The sequence below is a fragment of the Cervus canadensis genome, chromosome 25 (genome assembly GCF_019320065.1).
Source record: "Cervus canadensis isolate Bull #8, Minnesota chromosome 25, ASM1932006v1, whole genome shotgun sequence".
NCBI lineage: Eukaryota > Metazoa > Chordata > Mammalia > Artiodactyla > Cervidae > Cervus > Cervus canadensis.
Genome location: NC_057410.1, coordinates 43,871,906 through 43,894,984, shown reverse-complemented (window position 1 = coordinate 43,894,984; position 23,079 = coordinate 43,871,906). Strand labels below are relative to the sequence as shown.

At 42.8% G+C, this 23,079-nt stretch overlaps 1 protein-coding gene and 1 long non-coding RNA gene across 4 annotated transcripts in view; one reads left to right on the top strand and one right to left on the bottom strand.

The window, feature by feature from the left end:
* The window catches only part of LOC122427093, a 39,690-nt gene extending 21,496 nt beyond the window's left edge, over positions 1-18,194 (bottom strand). Inside the window, exons 1-2 of one of the 2 annotated variants that reach the window (XR_006265354.1) lie at positions 18,115-18,194; positions 13,259-13,373 (exon numbers count right to left, since the gene is read on the bottom strand). This is a non-coding gene — a long non-coding RNA (uncharacterized LOC122427093). Of the gene's footprint in view, positions 1-13,258; positions 13,374-16,607; positions 16,989-18,114 lie in introns of those variants that run through there. The other variant, XR_006265353.1, reaches the window with a different exon arrangement.
* Positions 17,447-23,079, top strand: part of ACSS3 (acyl-CoA synthetase short chain family member 3) — a 162,707-nt gene continuing 157,074 nt past the window's right edge. The window contains exon 1 of one of the 2 annotated variants that reach the window (XM_043446309.1): positions 17,447-17,888. In XM_043446309.1, coding sequence (XP_043302244.1) covers positions 17,581-17,888 — 308 coding nt within the window. In that variant the 5' untranslated portion in view covers positions 17,447-17,580. The remainder of the gene's footprint in view (positions 17,889-23,079) is intronic. The other variant, XM_043446308.1, reaches the window with a different exon arrangement.

Here is a 23,079-nt window from a genome sequence, read left to right as displayed (position 1 = left end):
CTCCCAAACCTGTACTATTTTGGGTGCTACAGGAAAAAAATTACAAAAATATTCACCTGAGCACTTCTTTGTTGCTGGGGTGGACAAATATTTTCCCACCAGTTTCTTGTGGCCCCTGAGTGTCCTATTACTCCCTTATTGGGAAGAGATCTTTCCCTGCCTTCAGAATCTTGCAGATATTGCAGTCCTGATAGAAGATGCTTTAAAACTCTCTCTTGGGGGCAAACTATTTTTACCAGCCAGAAAGTTAAACAGCTCCTGAACGGGAGAAGCCATTTATGGATGTCTGATCAAAGGACACTCAGATATGCAGTAGTCTCCAATTTTGAGACCATAGAGGCTAAAGCTTTGCCACCAGGTACTTCAGCCCAATTAGCTGAGCTCATAGCCCTGACTCAAGCTTTAGAGCTGGGAAAAGGAAAAAGAGTAGCCATTTACACTAACTCCAAGTTTCCTTTCTGGTGCTACATGCACATGCTGCTATTTGGAAAAGAAAGAGGTCACTTGGGGACCGAGGGTCCCCAAATATGGTGATTGAATCTTTAGGCTCTTGGAGGCAGTACATCTGCCCACTGAGGTTTCAGTCTCCCACTGTAAAGGACACCAAAAGGGAGCACAGAAGTGGCACAAGGGAACCAAGCAAGACTCCAACCAAGATCAGAGAACCAGCCAAGATCAGAGAACCAGCCAAGATCAGGGAACCAGACAAGATCAGGGAACCAGCCAAGATCAGAGAACCAGCCAAGATCAGGGAACCAGCCAAGATCAGGCAACTCAGAGAGCAGCATTACAGAACCATGACCTATTAGGTGTTGCTACCTTAGTTTCACAGACTAATTTGCCAGAAAATTCCTTCGTATACTGAAGGTGAGACTCTTAAAACTAAGAGTGAGGGCTTCCAAGAAGATCATACGGGGTGGTTCCAAAAGGAGAGACTCCTTTTTCTGCCTGGGAACCTCCAGTGGAAGTTGGTTAACTCCTTACATGCCACCATTCACTTAGGGGAAAAGGCCCTCCAAAGATTAGTAGAAAGGTCCTTCAGAGGAACAGGCTTCCAAATGACGATAAGGCAAGTGGTCTCCTCTTGTCCCACTTGCCAATTAATCCCCAAGGAGCTTGAAGACGCCAGCTTGCCCAGCCTGTCCAATGACATGGGGCCTACCCAGGAGAGGACTGGCAGATGGACTTCACCCAGATGCCAGTTTCTCAAGGGTATAAATACCTATTAGTAATGATAGATACATTCACAGGTGCCGGGAGCCGGCACACGAGATCCCACCCATGACAAGGTCATGAGAAAACCTGACGGGCAAGGCGGATCAGGTTTTCAGGGATTTCAAAAAGCTGCCCCCGGCGCTCACCTTAAAGATGATATCTGTCTTTCTGATGCCTGCCTCAATAGACTACTCCCTAATTTCTGTGACACAGGCAGAAGGCCTTCCCCCATCTCTTCCCAAATAAGAATCAATTTAGAACTTTAATCAGTAAGTTTCCCAGGTGGTGGTATTTTATGAGATTATCCAGGGTGAAAGGAGTGTTTTACTTTAAACTCCTTTGCTGGTATTTTAGTTTGTTTGGCAAATGCATTTATGCTCTTGGTACTAATATGCATGATTGCTTATAATACTCTAATCATAAAACAGCATAAAGAAGCTGATCATATAAAGGCCCTAGTAAACATAGAGCCCTTCGGGGAGTGAGGAAGTCCTATTAGAAAACATAAGAAAAATTATTCTAAAGGTGGTTATTGGGTTGACGTTTGCTTGCTGTGTTTTGCTTGCTGTGTTTTTGCTTTTAATGTGCTAAGGTTGTGTTATAGAAACCACTGTTAATATAGCTAAAGATCTAGAGAAATAAGAGCCTAGAGAAATACCACCCTAGTGTGGTAACAATGAGATGGTTGCTAATTGTCAGCCAGGAGTGCTAGGCAGAAGCTGCCTCACCAAAGCCGCAGAGTCTGTGTGGGGTGAACTTCTTAGATAAACGCAACTGACACCTTCTGTAGAAGGATTAATTTTTGTGTTAACAAGGTTATACTTCCACTTTGTACTGTTGCCCTATGAGACTGCTACCTTTCAGTTAGGTCACCATAGAACCAGAAAATAGGTTTACACTCACCTGACCTGCATAAAATGTTAATAGGCCCCAAGGCCAGAAGATAATGTACAAGACCCTCATAAACAAAGAAGTATGCAGAAAACACCCTGGTTTTGTGAAGGACAAGCTGATGTAATGTTAAACTATCTTCCCCTTAGAAATGTACTAACTTAGGGTATAAAAGCTATGGTAAAAAATAAGCATTGCCAGACTCTGCCAGACCCTGCAAACACCGCCGTCTGGTCATTCTCTCTCTCTCTCTCTCTCTCTCTCTCCCTCTCTCTCCCTCTCTCTCCCTCTCTCTCCCTCACAGACTTGGCTCTATCAAGGCGGGTCTCACATGTCTTCTCTCTCTCTCGCCGACGCCGACGCCGTTCATCCTGAGGGTGCCCCGTGGATCCTGCTGAGGCTGGATCCCGGCACACAGGATGGATTGAAGGCTTTCCCACTCAGACTGAGAAGGTTGAAGAGGTGGTAAAAAAAAAAAAAACAACTGCTCCATGAAATCATTCTGAGATTTGGTCTGCCCAGGTCATTACAAAGTGACAATGGGACATCAATTACTTCTAAGGTCACCCAAGGAGTCTCTAAAGGATTGGGCATTATTTATTATCTCCACTGTGCCTGAAGGCCTCAGTCTTCAGGAAAAGTAGAAAGAGCCAACAAATTCTTAAAATCAGAGATAAAAAAGATAACCCAGGAGACCTCCCTGGGATGGAAGGAGGCTTTACCAAAAGCTCTCCTCCACACCCGTATTGCCCCTAAAGGTCAGGTTGATCTTAGTCCTTATGAGATGCTCTATGGGAGACCTTTTGCTTATGTCAATGACCTCTTCCTAGATCCAGAGGCTCAGACCCTCTAGTCTTATACCATGACCACTAGGCAATTCCAACAGGATATACACTTGTGGGATGTCAATCAGGACTCAAAAGATTCTAAAGAGCCACCACTATATGCTCCATGGGTTCAAATCCTAATTAAAATCTGGAAAGATGGGTCCCCAAAGGCTCAACTCCAGCCCACATGGAAGGGCCCCTACCCTGTAATACTTTCTACCCCCACAGCGGTCAAGGTGCCAGGACATGACTCCTGGATTCACTATTCATGAGTCAAACCATGGAAGAAAACAGAAGAGAGGACATTCAATCCACCTGTGAGCCCCTGGGAGATCTCAAATACCTACTCAGAACTACAAATGAGTGCCATTCCAATGAACACCCCCAAAATCAAGTTTCTGGGGATAAGATTTCTCTTGATAGCACTAAAGCGCCAATGCAGCTTGGCAGGGGTTGTACTCCAAAATAGAGAGAAGATAGATCTCCTGATCCTTGAACAAGGAGGGACTCGAGCCATCTTGAATGAGACATGTTGTTTCTGGGTAAATACTTCCAGCTAAGTTAAAGAAAATCTACAGTTCAGTTCAGTCACTCAGTCATGTCTGACTCTTTGCAACCCCATGGACTGCAGGACGCCAGGCCTCCCTGTCCATCACCAACTCCTGGAGCTTACTCAAACTCATGTCCATTGAGTCAGTGATGCCACCCAACCATCTCATCACCTGTCATCCCCTTCTCCTCCTGCCTTCAATCTTTCCCAGCATCAGGGTCTTTTCAGATGAGTCAGTTCTTTGCATCAGGTGGCCAGAGTATTGGAGTTTCAGTCCTCAAGAAAAACATTCTAGATTCTGCTGCTGCTGCTGCTGCTGCTAAGTCGCTTCAGTTGTGGCCGACTCTGTGCGACCCCATAGACGGCAGCCCACCAGGCTCCCCCATCCCTGGGATTCTCCAGGCAAGAACAGCGGAGTGGGTTGCCATTTCCTTCTCCAATGCATGAAAGTGAAAAGTGAGAGTGAAGTCGCTCAGTCATGTCCGACTCTTAGCGACCCCATGGACTGCAGCCCAGCAGGCTCCTCTGTCCATGGGATTTTCCAAGCAAGAGTACTGGAGTGGGTTGCCATTGCCTTCTCCGTTCTAGACCCTACAGGACCTCAAAGAATGAGCTGGAGAGTTCCTGGGGTGGCTACCATCTCTCTTTGGGGGACCCTCCTGGCGATGGGAAATTTGGAGTTGGCTAATGCCCCAATAGTCCCTGTCATCATGATATTGATCCTGCCCATGATTGCTCCATGTATTGTCAATTGTTTAACCCATTTGGTCTCTGCCCAGGTCAACAAGCTACAACATGCAGTGCCAGTTCAACAAGGATATACAAAACTACACCCAACCATAGAAAATATCACTCACCCTTAGATGGACACTGCTAGAAGGACTCTGAGGCCCGAGACTAGCAAGAGGGGGAGGCCCAATGTCCCTCGCTGTCCCAGTTCATCAGGAAGTAGCCAGAGACACCTTGGTGTCCCTGTTCCCAAAGAATTGGGCCTCCCATCTCTTGAGGGGGGAATGTTAGATAGTTAGAATAGGAAAAAGGAGTCCAAAATGGTGCTGGCTCAAAGACAAAGAAGGGAAAAGCCCACAAAAATGGAACAAAGGAAAGTCCAAGGACCAGATTGAGGACCTCGGGTAAAACTTCCCTCCTGGCTAGCCCAATTTCCACAGGGCAGGCTCAGAGGGGAGGAGACAAATGTATAAAAGGAGGAAGCCTAGAAGGATTGGGGGCTTCTCTTCTCTTTGTGTCTTTTGGGTTGGCCAGCCATCATGCCTCTAGGATGTATTTTCCTTTACTTTCTAAATAAAACTGAGCTGTAACATGCGGCTGTAACACTGGTCCATCTGAGGACTATAACACTGGTCCATCCATCGCTTAAAATTTTTATTGTGATGAGACAGAACCGAGGAAATTACAAACTCCCCCAACACGTTGAACCAGTCATATCTCCAAACTGAATATCAGAGGCATTTTTGAGCAGGTGAAGGTCCAGAAAGTCACCAACATCTGGAAAATTTGGCAGAAGTTTGTCAGGGCACATTTATGACTGGCAGGCTGAATCTTTCGTAAAGAGAAATTCATGAAAATGGACAATTCTGGAATCCAGCACCAGGAGCAAAACTCCAAGCCCTAGTAGGATATTAAATTATTCCTAAATAGCATAGATGCTTTAGTTAATAAACTAATCCTCAGGTAAATGCATTTGGATATTACATTAGCTCTTTTAGAATAGAAAGCTTCAATTTTCATAGTTTCAGATTCCTCTTGCCCATAACCTGGCCCATTTGGTGCTTGTAATATCTCTTTTAGAATAGTAACCTTTTGATCTATTACTGCAGATTCATTTTAATAAATTTGATTGGCTGTAGCACATTTAGAATTTGTATTAACTCTTTGAGCTTAACATTTAAACATCATTAAATGTGCTGAGGCAGAATTATTCTTTCTTGATTTAGAGAGGATCTTAAATTCTTTAACATGAACATTTTCTGAAAAATAAATATATTACTCGGGTAGTGCCTCCTAAAATTCATAGACATGTCTATGAAAATATAACTTTCAGCTATCTTTTTGACAAAGATAGAAAACATATATTAAAAAAATAGATTATGGGATATGAAGGCAAATTTGTACTTAAATGGGAAACAAATAGAAGAAAGCAGAGTCTGGATTGAAACAGAGCAGATCAGCTGTTCCCAAGCTTTTGCATTCTGCAATTGTCACTTAAGTGGCACCATCCTTGCACACTCACATACAAAAACACAGACAACATGCCATTAAGTTGGTCATTCATTTAACTAGCTTGTTGTATTAGGTGTTTTCTATGTGTGGTAACTGTGTAAGGCCTGGGGTCACTGAGAGTAAACTTGTAACACACATTATTGCAGGGGCTCACAATCTTCTGAAGGAGAAGGTAATAATTACAGCAGTGTAATAGATGATATAACAAATATATGGATAGGGCAGAGAACATCAAGGGCTCATCTGCTTAATGCCATCAGGGGACACATTCACAAGATGAAGAGATTTGCATATATTAAATCCTAAAAAGGGAGTTGGAAGGGTTGCCAAGGTGAAGAAGGCACTGCAGCTGAAGGAAGATTTGTGGAAGCTGAAGGACTAGGATTTTATAGGGAACTGTAAGAAGCGAGGTGCAAATAGAGCCAGGTGTGAATACGTAGGAGAAAGTAGTGTACACAAGGGTAGAACAGCTATTTGCAACACTGTTGGCAGCTTGCTAGGGGGTAATAATTCTTTCCTGTACAAGATTTTAATATCCCTGGTCTTTACCCATGTTAATAAGTAAACTCCAGTCATTATGAAAAGCCAAAAGTGCTCTTACTTTTGGCAGCCAGCCTCCAAGATGGTCCCCAGTCATCAAACTCTTCCTAGTCACACCCTTCTATAGTCTCCTTCCACCCTGTAGCAAAGTTTGTCTGTGTGACCTCCACCATAAAGCAGAAGTGATAAATTGCCCTTCTGAGATGGGACTGGGAGTACAAGTGCAAGATGGTGGAGTAGAAGGACGTGCACTCATCTTCTCCTGCGAGAACTCCAAAATTACAACTCACTGCTGAACAACTGTCGACAGGAGAATTTTGGATCCCACCAAAAAAAGATGCCGTACATAAAAGGGCAAAGGAGAAGCCCCAGCAAGATGGTAGGAGGGGTGAAATCATGTTTTTAATCAAAGCCCATACCCATCAGAGACACTTGGTAGGCCCAAAGGAAACCTTGTGTACACCAGGAAACCCCACAGAGACTGAGCCGGACCTGCCTGTGAGTGTGTCCTGAGGAGGTACAGGTCAGCAGTGGACTGCCGCAGGGGCAGGGGCTCTGGGTGCAGCAGACCTGGGTATGGCATAAGCCCTCTTGGAGCAGGTCACCCTTAACCCCACCATAGAGCTGCCAGAACTTACACAGGACTGGGGAAACAGACTCTTGGAGGCCACAAACAAAACCTTGTGCTCACCAGGACCCAGGAGAAAGGAGCAGTGACCCCCACAAGAGACTGACCCAGACTTGCCCATGAATGTCCAGGAGTCTCCCGCAGAGGTGTGGGTTGGGGGCACTGAGGTCTGCAGTGCATGCTGACCTCCTTATGAAGGAGGTCACCATTATCTCCATCACCTCCACCATAGTTTGGCCTCAGGTCAAACAACTGGGAGGGAACACAGCCCCATCCATCAACACAAAATTGGATTAAAGATTTACTGACCATGGCCCCACCCATCAGAACAATACCCAGTTTCCCCCTCAGTTAGTCTCTCCCATTAGGAAGCTTCCATAAGCCTCTAATCCTTATCCATCAGAGGGAAGACAGAATGAAAACCACAATTACAGAAAACTAATCAAACTGATCACATGGACCACAGCCTTGTCTAACTCAATGAAAACTATGAGCCATGCCATGTAGGGCTACCCAAGATGGACAGGTCACGGTGGAGAGTTCTGATAAAACATGGTCCATTGGAGAAGGAAATGGCAAACCACTTCAGTATTCTTTCCTTGAGAACCTCAGGAACAATATGAAAAGGCAAAAAAATAGTACACTGAAAGATGAACTTGCCAGGTGGGTAAGGGCCCAATATGCTACTGGAGAACAGTGGAGAAATAACTCCAGAAAGAATGAACAGATGTAGCCAAAGCAAAAACTACATCCAGTTGTGGATGTGACTGGTGATGGAAGTAAAGTCCAAGGCTGTAAAAAACAATATTGCATAGAAACCTGGAATGTTAGGTCCCTTGAATAAAGATAAATTGGAAGTGGTCAAACAGGAGATGGCAAGAGTGAATATCGACATTTTAGGAATCAGCGAACTAAAATGGACTGGAATGGGTGAATTTAAATCAGATTACCATTGTATCTACTACTGCGGGCAAGAATCCCTTAGAAGAAATGGAGTAGCCCTCATAGTCAACAAAAGAGTCTGAAATGCAGTATTTGGATGCAATTTCAAAAATGACAGAATGATCTCTGTTCATTTCCAAGGCAAACCATTCAATATCACAGTAATCTAAGGGTATGCCCCAATCAAAAATGCTGAAGAACCTGAAGTTGAATGATTCTATGAAGACCTATAAGACCTTCTAGAACTAACACCCCAAAAAGATGTCCCTTTCATTATTGGGGACTGGAATGCAAAAGGAGAAAGTCTAGAGGTACATGGAGTAATAGGCAAATTTGGCCTTGGAGTACAGAATGAAGCAGGGCAAAGGCTAACAGGGTTTTGCCAAGAGAACGCACTAATCAAAGCAAACACCCTCTTCCAACAACACAAGAGAAGACTCATGGACATCACCAGATGGTCAACACCAAAATCAGACTGATTATATTCTTTGCAGCCAAAGATGGAGAAGCTCTATAGAGTCAGCAATAACAAGACTGGGAGCTGACTGTGACTCAGGTCATGGACTCCTTATTGCAAAATTCAGACTTAAATTGAAGAAAGTAGGGAAAACGATTAGACCATTCAGGTTTGACCTAAATCAAATCCTTATGATTATACAGTGGAAGTGACAAATAGATTCAAGGGGTTAGATCTGATAGACAGAATGCCTTCAGTCTCTGTACAATTCCTGACATTGTACAGGAGGCAGTTATCAAGACCATCCCCAAGAAAAAGAAATGCAAAAAGGCAAAATGGTTGTCTGAAGAGGCCTTACAAATAGCTCAGAAAAGAAGAGAAGTGAAAGGCAAAGGCGAAAAGGAAAGATATTCCCATTTGAATGCAGAGTTCCAAAGAATAGCAAGGAATGATAAGAAAGCCTTCCTCAGTGAGCAATGCAAAGAAATAGAGAAAAACAATAGAATGGGAAAGACTAGAGATCTCTTCAAGAAAATGAGAGATACCAAGGGAACATTCCATGCAAAGATGGGCACAAAAAAGGACAGAAATGGTATGGACCTAACAGAAGCAGAAGAGATTAAGAAGAGGTGGCAAGAATACACAGAAGAACTGTACAAAAAAGATCTCCATGACCCAGATAACCACGATGGTGTGATCACTCACCTGGAGCCAGACATCCTGGAATGTGAAGTCAAGTGGGCCTTAGGAAGCATCACTATGAACAAAGCTCGTGGAGGTGATGGAATTCCAGTTGAGCCATTTCAAATCCTGAAAGATGATGCTGTGAAAGTGCTGCACTCAATATGCCAGCAAATTTGGAAAACTCAGCAGGGGCCACAGGACTGCGAAAGGCCAGTTTTCATTCCAATTTCAAAGAAAGGAAATGCCAAAGAATGTTCAAACTACCACACAATTGCACTCATCTGACATGCTAGCAAAGTAATGTTCAAAATTCTCCAAGCCAGGCTTCAGCAATACGTGAACTGTGAACTTCCAGATGTTCAAGCTGGATTTAGAAAAGTCAGAGGAACCAGACATCAAATTGCCAACATCTGTTGGATCATTGAAAAAGCAAGAGAGTTCCAGAAAAACATCTATTTCTGCTTTATTGACTATGCCAAAGCCTTTGACTATGTGGATCACCACAACTGTGGAAAGTTCTTAAAAAGCTCTGGAATACCAGACCACCTTACCTGCCTCCTGAGAAACCTGTATGCAGGTCAAGAAGCAACAGTTAGAACTGGACGTGGAACAGCAGACTGGTTCCAAATTGATAAAGGAGTACATCATAGTTGTATATTGTCATCCTGCTTATTTAACTTATATACAGAGTATATCATGAGAAACGCTGGGCTGGATGAAGCACAAGCTGGAATCAAGATTGCTGGGAGAAGTACTAATAACCTCAGATATGCAGATAACATCACCTTGGCAGAAAGCAAAGAAGAACTAAAGAGCCTCTTGATGAAAGTGAAAGGAGAGAGTGAAAAAGCTGGCTTAAAACTCAGCATTCAGAAAACTAAGATCATGGCATCCGGTCCCATCACTTCATGGCAGATAGATGGGGAAACAGTGGAAACAGTGAGAGATTTTATTTTTTTGGGGGGGGGGCTCCAAAATCACTGTAGATGTTGACCGCACCCATGAAATTAAAAGATGCTTGCTCCTTGGAAGAAAAGTTATGACCAACCTAGATTGCATATTAAAAAGCAGAGACATTACTTTGTCAACAAAGGTCCATGTTGTCAAAGCTATGGTTTTTTCCAGTGGTCATGTATGCATGTGAGAGTTGGACTATTGAGTGCTGAAGAATTGATCCTTTTGAACTGTGGTGTCAGAGAAGACTCTTGAGAGTCCCTTGGACTGCAAGGAGATCCAAACAGTCCATCCTAAAGGAAATCAGTCCAGAATACTCATTAGAAGCGTGCTGAAGCTGAAACTCCAACACTTTGGCCACCTGATGTGAAGAACTGACTCCTTGGAAAAGACCCTGATAATGGGAAAGATTGAAGGCAGAATGAGAAGGGGTTGCCAGAGGATAAGATGGTTGGATGGCATCACTGACTCAATGGACATGAGTTTGGGTAGGCTCTGGGAGTTGGTGATGGACAGGGAGGCCTGGCGTCCTGCAGTCCATGGGGTTGCAAAGAGTCAGACACGATTGAGCGACTGAACTGAACTGAACTGATGGGAGTGGGTTATATAAAAGATTGTGGAGTCTGTCTTGTTCTCTCTCTCTCACACACACACCCACACATAGCACATCACTCAATCAATCCATCACTCAGTCACTCATCTTGGTCAAAGGGAAGTCAGTTGTCATGTCTTCTGAACAGCCCCATGAACTGAAGCTTCCTGGCAACAGCCATGCTAGTGAGCATGAAGCTGATCCTTCTGCCCATTGGGATGATCTTAGTTCTGACCAAGAGACTGCCTGGCTACTACTTCATTAGAGCCAGAACCACCCAGCTAACTAACACATCCTGATTCCTGATCCACAGAAGCTCACATGAGAGAATAAACCTCTGTTGTTTTAAGCTGCTCAGTTAGGGAATAATTTATTAAACAGCAACAGATAATAATACAGTACTCGTTTCCAAAGACTTCTAAGAGGAGCATAATAGATCCCAAGTGAAAATGACAAATCAATGCTAACAGCTTCACAATCCTCACTATAGGTGGTGGGAAGCCATTGACAGATTTTATGCAAGGGAGTGATACAATTAATTCATGTTTTAGGATGATTACTTTTGCCTTAGTCATAGGGTTTTTCCATTCCATTTTGGGGTCCTTCCTCCACTATTGCTTTTTCATCTACCTCTGAAGAACCTAACAGTGTATGACACTTGCTGTCTTATTTTCCTGACTATACTATGAGCTACTCAGGAACAGAAATGGATCTATTAGTACCTCTTAGTAATTTATAAATAATTCTTGGTGCTCCTAGAACCCTGCTGAGCATTAGGAAGGAGAGGACTCAGTAAACACTTGCAAATTAATTGAATGATAGGAGGTAGTTGGGCTAGCAAGTTACTAGATTAGCTTGTTGAAGGAATGATGAAGGAATGGCCTTTAGAGATGTCAAAGGAGAAGGAAGGAGAAATCAGTCATTTCACACACAATACCACACACACACACTGATAGCTAGCTTTGCAGGTAAAATCACCTATTAAAAAGCTTAAACCTTTGTACTGCCTCCTGGTGTTGTCACAGCAGAGATCAAAGGAAGAGAATTCTGGTAGCTGGAATAGTCTGGCAGAACCCAGCAATCTTATTCGTAGTTCATAGATATAAAACAATGCTACCAAAAAGTGATTAAAAAGTAAAAATAGCAACAATAGTTATCTTACTCTTTCAAAGCTTATGACTTGGTTTGTACTAAACTAATAAAAGTTTCAATGGAAAGAAGCAGTATAATGTCATAAAGAAATAAACCCTATAACATATCCACATAGTTATACAGATATAAAAAGACAAATTTTATATTCACACCAAGTTATAGGAGTATTTGGATTAAGCAAAAAAGCAAGTGTAATCAAGTAACAAAGAGAAGTCCACTGAAATCCTTTCTATACACAAAACATCTTCACTGGAGATTCTGAACACACTCTAAAACTCTAAATATTCAGTTGTTTACTTTTTTAAAAGGTAGGGATTTGAATCAACAGGTAACGCATAAGAGTATCACAAGAATCAGCTAAACTCTCCTCATTCAGAATGATGATTGGAAAAAATGTCCAAATACTTTAAAACTGTCTTAAGCTTATAAATGAGATATCTGTTTTTATGATCTACTAAAAGTAATTTCTTGTCTCCATATTTTCTTCCACTTTAAAACAGTACTCCATCTGAAATACTTGTGTTGTCTTTAAAACCTCAAAGTGATTACCCACTTCCTTGTTATGTAAGAGCAACTCTTGTTTTGGACTTGTTTCATTTTCTGGTTTAACTTCGTATCTTCCAAGTACACACACGCATGCACACATGTGCACACACAAACTGCAAACCTGAAGTAATGTTAGGTAATCAACTACATTTTACAAAAACTTTTATTATAAAGGATATTTCTTCTCCTTTTCATCATTTGTTCCCTGATAATGAGATCCTTTCTTATATAAAGTTTTATTATTAATACAAAAATTGAGTAACAAGCAGTGGTCTTTGTTTAAGACTACAAAATAGAAACAATACTTTCTAAGGAATTATCTTTGAAGAAGAATTAAAATGATTTTTAAAGGATTTTGGTGATCAGATTAAAATATTAACCATTTTTATTCACAGCTCCATTGATGAGATTTTTTCCCCCTTCAACTGTAAATTGTTATACAGAGAAAAACAAACACAAACAAAACCCCCAAGAACTTGAAAAAAAAATGATTAGAAATATTTGCCTAGGTTATTCCTTTTCAGTTTTTTTCAAATAAAAGCAACTATTTTTATAAACTTTTACTAATTAAAAATAAATTTTAACATGTTTTACTTTAAAATTTTTTAATTTTGTGTTGGGGTTAGAGGTGACCAGTGAAGGGACTCAGTTATACATATACATGTATCCATTCTCCCCCAAACACCCCTCTCATCCAGGCTGCTCCACATAACACTGAACAGAGTTCCATGTGCTATAGAGTAGACCCTTTTTGGTTATTTAAAATGGATAATACGGAGCTAGTGGTAAAGAACCTGCATGCCAACGCAGGAAACGTAAGAGACGGTGGTTTGGGTCGGGAAGATCCCCTGGAGGAGGACAAGGCAACCCACTTGGGTTTTCTTGCCTGAAGAGAGAATCCCCATGGACACAGGAGTTTGGCAAGCTACAGTCCATGGGGTCGTAAAGATTTGGACACAACTGAAGCAACTTAGCACTCACACAACTGATAAGGATGTCTTTAAAAAATAAAAATTAAGCTGGTGGATGAATCCCATACCTTATATTTGGTTGATAGGATGAACTGAAGTTGTAGAGTTCTTCCCATTCACCGAAATATTGTTTTAAAACAAGTCTTTCATCTGCCTTTTCCTCCTTGACTTTACTGCAGTTAACTATGTAAGCAAAAAAGAAAAAAGTTTCAAAACAGGAGTCTATAATTACATTACTATTAGCTATTTCACTTCAGAAGTTTTAAAAATATTTACTGAGCTATGAAAACCAGCATATTTTCCAGAAATTCTTTACTAAATCAGAATTAATCTGCAGTGTTTCTGCAGGCTGAAATGTCAGCACAGTCTGTACCTGCTGCAGAAATAATTTATGCAAATGCTTCCATGCCAAGTTTTCATAATATCCAGGAAATCTGATATGTGAGACATTCTTACTTTTGTCAGTAGTAAAAATCTTAGTAGTTCCAATACACAAAGGTAGACATTTAACTCTAAACAAATTTATGTGAAAATTCTGTAGCCAGCAGAATACATGATCAGGGTAGTCTACACTTATTTTTAAACTGTGTACTTTTTAATTCCTTTTACTCTCTCTGTTAACAAAAGCCTGGATAGCCAAGACTATGATTTTTCCAATAGTCACGTATGAATATGAGAGTTGAACCATAAGGAAGGCTAAGCACAGAAGAATTGATGCTTTTAAATTGTGGCGCAGGAGGACTCTTGAGAGTTGCTTGGACTGCAAGATTAAACCAGACAATCCTAAAGGAAATCAACCCTGAATATCCATTGCAAGGACTCATGCTGAAGCTGAAGCCCTAATACTTTGGCCCCCTAATGTGCAGAGCTGACTCACTGGAAATGACCCTGATGCTGGGAAACAGTGAAGGCAAAAAGGAACAGGGGAGGCAGAGAATGAGATCCTTAGAATCACGGACTCAATGGACACGAGTTTGAACAAACACCAAGAGATAGTGGAGGGCAGGGAAGCCTGGTATGCTACAGTCCATGGGGTTCCAAAGAGTCAGACAAGACTTAGTGACTGAATAGCAACTCTGTCTGCAAAAAAAATTTAGCCTGTACTAAGAATGACTGATCATAGGCTGAAGTTATAATCCTAGGAAAAAGTTGTAGGATTCCTGTATCTTTTTCCTCTTAATTCTAATTCTACTCTGCCTTCCTAATTTTCAACATCTTTTTCTTAGGCAGTAAGTGTTTCAACTCCAATTTCCTTCCTTTCTCTCATTCTTTCTTGAGTAGTCTTTCACACTTTTTTGAATCTCTATACGCTTTCCCTGCATGCCTCTTCATCATATGAAAGTTTCAGATAATCTTGATCTATTAATCTTTGCTCAAGGTGTTTAATATGCCATCTTGAAGAGCATATTAAACATACCATTTATTGCCATATAATGAAATAAATATTGTACTTATTACAAATAGCTAGAATTTTAGAGGGCGTGAAAACTGAAAAGACTGCAACCACGTTGCCCCCAAATTAGTTAAAAATAATATTTTGCTTTTTTGAAGAAGTCCAAAATGTACATGCATGCTTCAATTAAAATAATTTCTTGCAAAAATTTCTGACTGTAAAATTTTAAGGGTGTTAGTGAAGTTGGAGGTTTGAGGGATTGATATTTTGGACTGGGTGTTGGTTTGCTAATGCCTAGGTGCTATGCAGTTTATACATATTTAAATCTTGTAACAATCCTGTGAGATAAAGATTATCAGCCTCAAATAATGTTTGATGCTAAAGGTGAAATGGTCTAACCTCAGGTAGACCTGCATTTGACACTACTTTCTAGCTTCCTATCTGGCTCAAGTTTCTAGTTTTACTGCTCACTCCAGCTGTGCATCTCCACTACTCCTCCTGCGGGCTGACCTTCACTTACGCTCTTCCCTTTTCTTGAAATGAAATTGGTATTCACAATCTATTTCAAAAAATACTTAAACCAAGACAGCACACTGCAGGGTCCAGAAAAAACAGTTTAATCCAGCAGTGTGGGGGTCTAACTTGTCTTACACAATCTTTTAATAAGCGCTTTTGTTTTTAAGTTCTTAACTTCGTCCTGAACTTTCAGAGGAACCCAGAGCCTCCTAATGCTGAAACATTTCAGGTTTCTGATAAGGAAATCCATTTTCTCCTTTCAGCTTCCCCCTGCCACCCTCCTACCCCCTTAAGTCACACACCATGAGTTTAATTTCTTTCCATTGTCTCTTTTGGTCCATTATCCTCTCCTGTTTTCTTCATTCTTACAGATTTTTACCACCACCATCACAGTCACCACCACAACCGTCACCACTGTCCTTTCTTTTTTTAGAAAGAAAAGGAAGATGAAGAAGAGGAATAGATGTGGGTAGTCACCTTGTTATATTTTGTCGGAAGTCTAAAATCTTTCTTCTTTTTAATCATCAGCCTGGTGTGAAAATCATGGACTTCGGAGTCAGATTCCCCACCTTTTCCAAGTTGGGGCACAGACAGAAAATGTATTTGTTTGGTATGCTGGGGTAAGTGGCAGCACTGACATGACAGATCAGTGCACCTTGAATTACAGGTGTACCAAGGCATCCACCACCTTGTCTCAAGGGGGTAAACATGGGGATTCCAGTTACTGCTTCTGCGTACTGGTTGGGAAATGCAAGAGCTAACATATCTGAAAGTGCCAGCATGATGTTGACACACAGGAGGAACCCGCAGAGATCTGCTTGCTTCCTTTATATCCATCCCCGCCCCCAGTCAGTCTCAACTTACACAATGCAGGGGCTAACATATTTGTAAATGACTAAGATGGACGTCACTGTGACACCACAGAGGATGATCTGGGGTCAGAGCATCCTTTGGACCAGATAGCAGCATCACACAGCTGGGCAGAGGAGAGGGGGAGGCCAGGAGGGTATTTGGCTTCCAAACTCTGCACTGAAGTGATAACTGCCTTTGCTTTTGGAAATCACTGGCCCTGAGGCCTTAGGAAGAGTTGGCTGCAGGTGTTAAGGAAAAGTCTAGTGGCTTGTGTTTTAGATGAAAGGAAAGAGCTGAGGTGGTTAAAGATATGGCCTTTGTTTTATTATATTTAGCCCTGTTCTGTTTAACCTTCATTTTCACATTATTTTTTTCCTGCACACACAAAAAATCTGTTTACAGCTTCTCAAGTTTACAATCTTCCTAGGGTCGGGGCATTCATTCTTTGTTACTTCGGATTTGGGCATACACATCTTTACAGTTAAAAGTGCAAATGCAATCACACCAAACAGCATGTGGCATAATATAAGGCAAACGAGATAGACTCTGAATTTCACTAATGGGTAAAGAAAACAAACCCAAAAAACCCCAAACCCCAAACCAAACCGAACAGTGAGGAGTTTAATGAATGTTAAGCTCACCAGACAGTAACTTACACAGCCTGACTTTCTTTTTTGTTTCCTCAGCTTCCTCTTTTTTGATTCATTTCACCTTGACTTTGCTCTTTCTTTTGACTGAAATTTTTGTTTTTGTTTTTTTTTAGTTTTTTGACTCATCAAAAAACAACAACAATAAACACCCAAAAAACCGGCCAAAGAAACTCCAAAGAGGCAAATGGGAAGGGAAAGAAAGCAACAGGTCGTCCTGCTTTCTGCCGAGCTCGCGTGGGGAGTCCGATCCGAAGGTCCCATCCCGGGGTCGGGTGCCGGGTACCTTCCTGCGGCCTGTCAATCACCCCCACCAGGCTCTTCCCAATTCGGTTGGGCAACCTCCCTCTCCTCCTCCTCTCTCAGCTGTCAGGAAATCCTGGAGCCGCCCTCGCCCCGGAGCCACTTGTCTTCTAAGTGGCCGGGGATGGAGCTTTGTTTTCAAAAGAAGTAAATAAAAAACAACCCTGAGACTTCAGGGGCCCGAGGGCCGCAGAGCTCGGCCGGGCAGACGGCTCGTGCCGCCCGGGGCGAGGCGGCTCCTCCCGCCGGTTCTCGGAGACAGACCCCGAGCAGCTGCGCTCAACTTGTTTGTTGGAAAGCCGGCGGGACTGGGCCGGCGGTGCTCGCCTTAGGGGCTCTCGGGTGTCGGGGCGGGGCGCCCTCCCGGCGGAATCGCGGGGCTGCGGACGCGCCGGGTTTGTCGCCGGGACGCGGGGACCCCCACCCGTCCGCGGCTCCGCGCCCCCTCTGCAGCCTGGGGCTTCCCCCCGCCGCTCCAGGTCGGTTTTTCCCGGCGACTCTGGTGGTGCCTTCCAAAGTCCCAGGGCTCTGGGCACACCTCGGGGTTTTCTCCCGCCTCCCGCCTGCTCTGCTTGGGGCCCCAGGAAGTCGCGAGCGCCCCACGGGTGGTGCGTTCCGGGCGGCGCGCGGCGGAGCCTGCAAGGACTTGGGGGAGGAAGGGGCGACCCCGCCGGCAGCGATGAAGCCGTCTTGGCTGCAGTGTCGCAAAGTCACCGGCGCGGGGGGCCTCGGCGGGTCCCTGCCCGCGTCCTCTCCCGCGCGCGGAGCCGGCCCGGCCCGCCGGGCATACGTGGCCCCCGGCCCGCGGGGCGCTCTCGGGGGCCGGGGCTGCAGGGCGCTGTCCTCGGGCGGCGGCGAGTACAAGACCCACTTCGCGGCCTCGGTGACCGACCCTGAGAGGTTCTGGGGCAAAGCCGCGGAGCAGATCAGCTGGTACAAGCCCTGGACCAAGACGCTGGAGAACAGACATTCGCCTTCCACCAGTTGGTGAGTGACTCCTGAGCCCACCCCCGGCTCTTTTGGGCGTCCAGGCTCCACGTCCCCTGCATCGGAGCCTGGAGTTCTTTTGGGAAAAGAGGATGAGACTGGAGGTGTGATCACACCTTTTAAATCCGTGTTTAATTTCAGCTTCATAGTCAAGCTCGCTTGCCTTGTCTTGAGCGATTCGGTTACCTAGGGTGAAAGCCCTGGTTGCTACAGACAAGAAATTTACCTGTATGGCCAGGCTCTGCTTAGTCGAGCATGAGCCAGCCCTCCGGAGACCCACAGTCTAGAAAGGGAAGCAGCCACCGCAACAAGTGCAAGCAGAGTGAAGAACTAAGGTAGTTTCTAAGTATCCTCACCCTGTGAGGAGGAAGAGAGTGGGTGAAAGACTTCAGTAAGATCACACCTATGTAGAGATTGGAAAAGTGGATATGTCCTCTCAAAGTTGACAAAGTCCCAGTTATTAAAGTCCAGGACATGGAACACAGGTTGAAATTTGACTGTTGATGTGGCTGCGAATAATTGTGTTGGTGGGAAAGGGGACTGGTGAGTCAGGGGTTGATTTGGGAAAGGATTTATGCATCACGCCAAGTAGGTGGGATCTGGTCCACAGCCCTATCCTGTATATGAAGCTGCAGTGTATTCCAGAGAGAATACGCAGTACATCTGCCTAGAAGATGCTAGAAATCATGGTAGGAATAAAGTTTTTTTTTTTTTTCTTTTAGAGTTGCCATTGTAAGTAGTTATAAATACTGTTTTTGTGTTACAACAAACAAAAGATACTTTTGTAGAATAAATGCCAAACTTGTCAGATTCTTAAGGGTGAATCACACAGGCGAACTGGAGAGTTATGGCTGCTCTTTGGGCCATGTGCCTAGCTCTTAAGAATGTGATTGCTTTCCTCAGCCAGCCCTGAGGGAGAGAGGTTTTCTCTAGAAAAGTCTGCAGAACACTGCAGTGGGGTTTCCCACTACCATTTCCAAGTCCCCAGCAGTGAAATGGGAGAATGAGATGGTCAGGTTTGCATTTGATGAATGTCTTCTTGTTGAGAGTAGGAATCTGGAAGGGAGAATGACCTCTCAACCAGAGGCTGTTCTCTGTCCCCACCATCTCTGTCCCCTCTTGATTGTTTGGAGCTGTTTACATGGGTTTACCTTTAGAGTCTAGCACATTTCCCCATCCAGCTCAAGTTTTCCAATAGTGTTTGATTGATCCTCTCTTATGTACCCGTCAGCGAACCAAGCACTTGGTATGCATGTGGCAAGGGGGGCGGGGAGGCGTCATGATGGTTAACAGCCTGGTCTCTGGGGCCAGAAGTTTGTGTTTGAGTTCTGGCTCTTTACAGTTACTGGCGGTGTGTTCATAGGCAGGTTGCTTAATCTCTCTGTTCTTCAGTTTTGTCATATATGAATGTGTAACTAGTAAGATTAATTTAGTAAAGGATTAAGACCAAGTCTTAAAAGAAATAGACCCTATAAATGTTAGAGTAAGAATAGCTATCTTTGCCCTCTCATTGCACAGTTATTTAAGAGCAGGAAATCTTGCTAGATCTGAGAAGATCAAAACACAGAGATGATTGTCTCACCTAAGAATGTGTTCTCAAAGTTCTGTGTCCATATATCTGTCAAAAAGTATGGAACAGAAATTATTTATGTGACCACCGTCCCATAAAACTGTGCAGAAAACTCAAGAAATCACTGGGATACTCCAAGTAAAAACCAATGAGGGCCAGACCTAAAGTAGTGGCAGTGGCGATGCCAAGAACAGCCTCTAGAAAGAGGCTTAATTGAAGCTGGGGAGGACTCAAGGGAGAACAAACAATGTGGAACTCAAAATGTCCATCAAATCAACCTTTAAGATCTAGAGGTTTTCCCTCTATGTTTTCTCTCTTCTTAATTTCTAGTTGCTTGCTGGAATTTTTAAAAATTGCACAAAATGTCTGCTTTTAAAGAGGTGTTTTGCCAAAGGGTCCTTGTATGTATTTTCAAAAATTCAGTACATTGTAGGTCACAGTATTTGATAATACTGTATCTGAATTCTTCATTTTTGTACTCTTGGAATCACGTGGCTGTACCTGTTTTATAGCAACCCAACAGATCAAAGTGAATAACAGATAAGTCTTTGAGTCTGTATTTGTTTTAGCAGTGTGATTCAATCTTACTGAGGAGTTTGGTTGGCAGAGCAGAGTTGGAGAGGCAGGTAGACATAGGAGACCATCCATCCAATCTGAAACTTCATTCAAAAAATCGTTTTAATCCAAATCCTATTTGCAGATATTCTTCGTTGGTTAACATTTTTCTGCAAAGGTAAACTCAGTTCAGTTCAGTTCAGTCACTCAGTCGTGTCCAACTCTTTGCGACCCCATGAATCGCAGCACGCCAGGCCTCACTGTCCATCACCAACTCCCAGAGATTACTCAAACTCATGTCCATCGAGTCGGTGATGCCATCCAACCATCTCATCTTCTGTCATCCCCTTCTCCTCCTGCCCCCAATCCCTCCCAGCATCAGGGTCTTTTCCAATGAGTCAACTCTTTGCATGAGGTGGCCAAAGTATTGGACTTTCAGCTTCAGCATCAGTCCCTCCAATGAACACCCAGGACTGATCTCCTTTAGGATGGACTGGTTGGATCTCCTTGCAGTCCAAGGGACTCTCAAGAGTCTTCTCCAACACCACAGTTCAAAAGCATCAATTTTTCGGCGCTCAGCTTTCTTCACAGTCCAACTCTCACATCCATACATGACCACTGGAAATACCATAGCCTTGACTAGAAGGACCTTTGTTGGCAAAGTAATGTCTCTGCTTTTTAATATGCTATCTAGGTTGGTCATAACTTTCCTTCCAAGGAGTAAGCGTCTTTTAATATCATGGCTACAGTCACCAAAAGGTAAACTCAAGGTCAGGGCAAATGTCCACCCTGCCCCACCCCCTTGCCCCTTTATATCCCTATGTTCTAGGGCAGAACAGACATATGAATTTAAAAAGTGATAGGTAACAGGATACATGGACTTGATGATTTTTGATTCTGCATGTCTTGGGAGGTGGCAAGTGGATACAGGCACAATTTGATGTGAAGGTGCTTTGCTTACTTCTTTTTGATTTGAAGCTGGGATCTGGGGAAGGGAGATGTTGACCACCAGTCCTTAAGTAAAATGAGGAAGGGTTGCTACAGCTAGCTGTTCTCTTTGAGGTGGAGCTGACATAGGTGTGTAGTCAAGATCTCTGAAGACCCATGGTTTCCAGAGGTGAGACGGATTCTTCCTCATTATACACTTGTCTGTTTATTCTTCGTGGAAGCAGACTCCCCTCTAAATCTGCAGGCCTACCAAAAGCCCCAACACATAAATAGCAGTGCATATTAGCTTTCACAGTGGCATAAACTACCCAATAGTAGTTTACCCATGCAGTAGTATGAGCATGGAGTAGAAATCTTTGAGGGTGATACATTAGGGACCTTCCATTGTAGTCAATAGCCCTGTAAAATATATTTCTGGGACTTTAATCTCTGAGATCTTTGAAAAACAAATTACATGTAGGTGCTTTAGGAACATGTGAAGAATTACCTTTCCTCATGGTTTGTTGGTTAACTCACATTGTTGACACCTAGCTTTGGGGAGAATAAAGTCTCTATTATAGAGACTTCAGTGGAGAACTGAATATATGGTGAAGCAATTAGAACCCCTAGAAATTCTCTAATCCTGGAACCACAGAATGGATGTTTTGGTTATTTTCTCCTGATGAATTAGACATCCTACTGCCTTTCCTAAAATTGAAATCCAGCTACCCCTCTCTGAAGAATTAGGCAATTCACTTTTGCATTATGCATTGTGATTAATTTTTTCAGTCTGGGTCATTAATTATCCCTTTCTCTGGAAACATCGCAGTCCTGTTTTAGTTTATTTTTATTTAAACAACATTCAATGATCAGACTCTCACATACTGTTTGATTTAGAATTTAATATGTGTTAACAGTGACTATAAGCTAACAAAAATCTAAATGCAGATGATTGGAAAAGGATTTCTGCTTGGTTAACATATCTACAATGGAAATTGTGTAGGTACTTTTTTTTAACATGCAAGATCTCAGTTTCTGACTAGCTGTGAGGTAAAGGTTGTTTTCTTAAAATGGCTTATAAGTGTTAAAGATATCAATTATTCACTCATTGTGTGTATAGGACAAAGAAAATGATGAAACAGATGGGAGACATACAGTAAATTATTACAAAACTATTTCTTTAGAGTTGTAGTAAGTGCTATGAAATAATAAGGGGATTTACCATAATTTTTCTGGAAGGATCGTGGTAGGAGAAGAAATGATGAAGAAATGATGGTTAAACTGAGATCACAATGTTTAGGGATTAGACTCAGAAGGAGGAAGGAACATTCTAGACAAAGAGAACAGCACATGAAAAGGTTGTGAGGTATGAAGTGTCTCAATAAATTCTAGGAACTGTAAGAAGGCTAACTTGGCAGGTAATAATTAAGAAACAGATGAAGAAAGCCATATCATGAATGATCTGGTGAGTCATGTTAAGGATTTAAATTTTTTTTCCTGGCACAAAACAGGTCACATAGTGGATGATCAAAACTTGAACTTCCTACTCTTCTTTCTGCACTGGAACAAGAAATGTTTGGGTTCAACCCCAGTTCTGCCACTTGCTTTGGATAGGCTTCAATATCCGTATTGGTGAAATAAGAGTAACGATAGTATCAATTTCTTAGGATCATGGAGGTGGGTGGGAGCATGTAAACTGTCTAGGACTGTACCTGACACACAGTACTAGTTACTGATGTTTTTGAAATCTGGAAGAGAGGTTCCCAGAAGCTAGTGTGGACCAGAAAGTCTTCAGAGAAATGGTAGCATTTGGACTCAATCTTAAAGTAGGATTTAGAGAGAAAGAAAAATACTTTTTGTGTGCAAAAGAAAAACTTCTGTGTGCAAACCAAACACGACAGAGGCATAGAGGAGAGAAAGAACCAAATATACTTGTAGGTCAGAATGAACAGCAGAGGCTTGTAGTGGTTATTTTGGAGTTACAGGTACTCCAGAAGGTAGTTTCAGGATGGTTTTGGAAGGCTTGGAATAGCAAGCTCAGACATTTGCATTCACTTTTTAGGCTGTACGTCACAACCTCTCTGTAAGCCCGCAGATAGGTTTTGTGTGACCTAAGTGCTGGGTTTTTGTTTGTCTGAA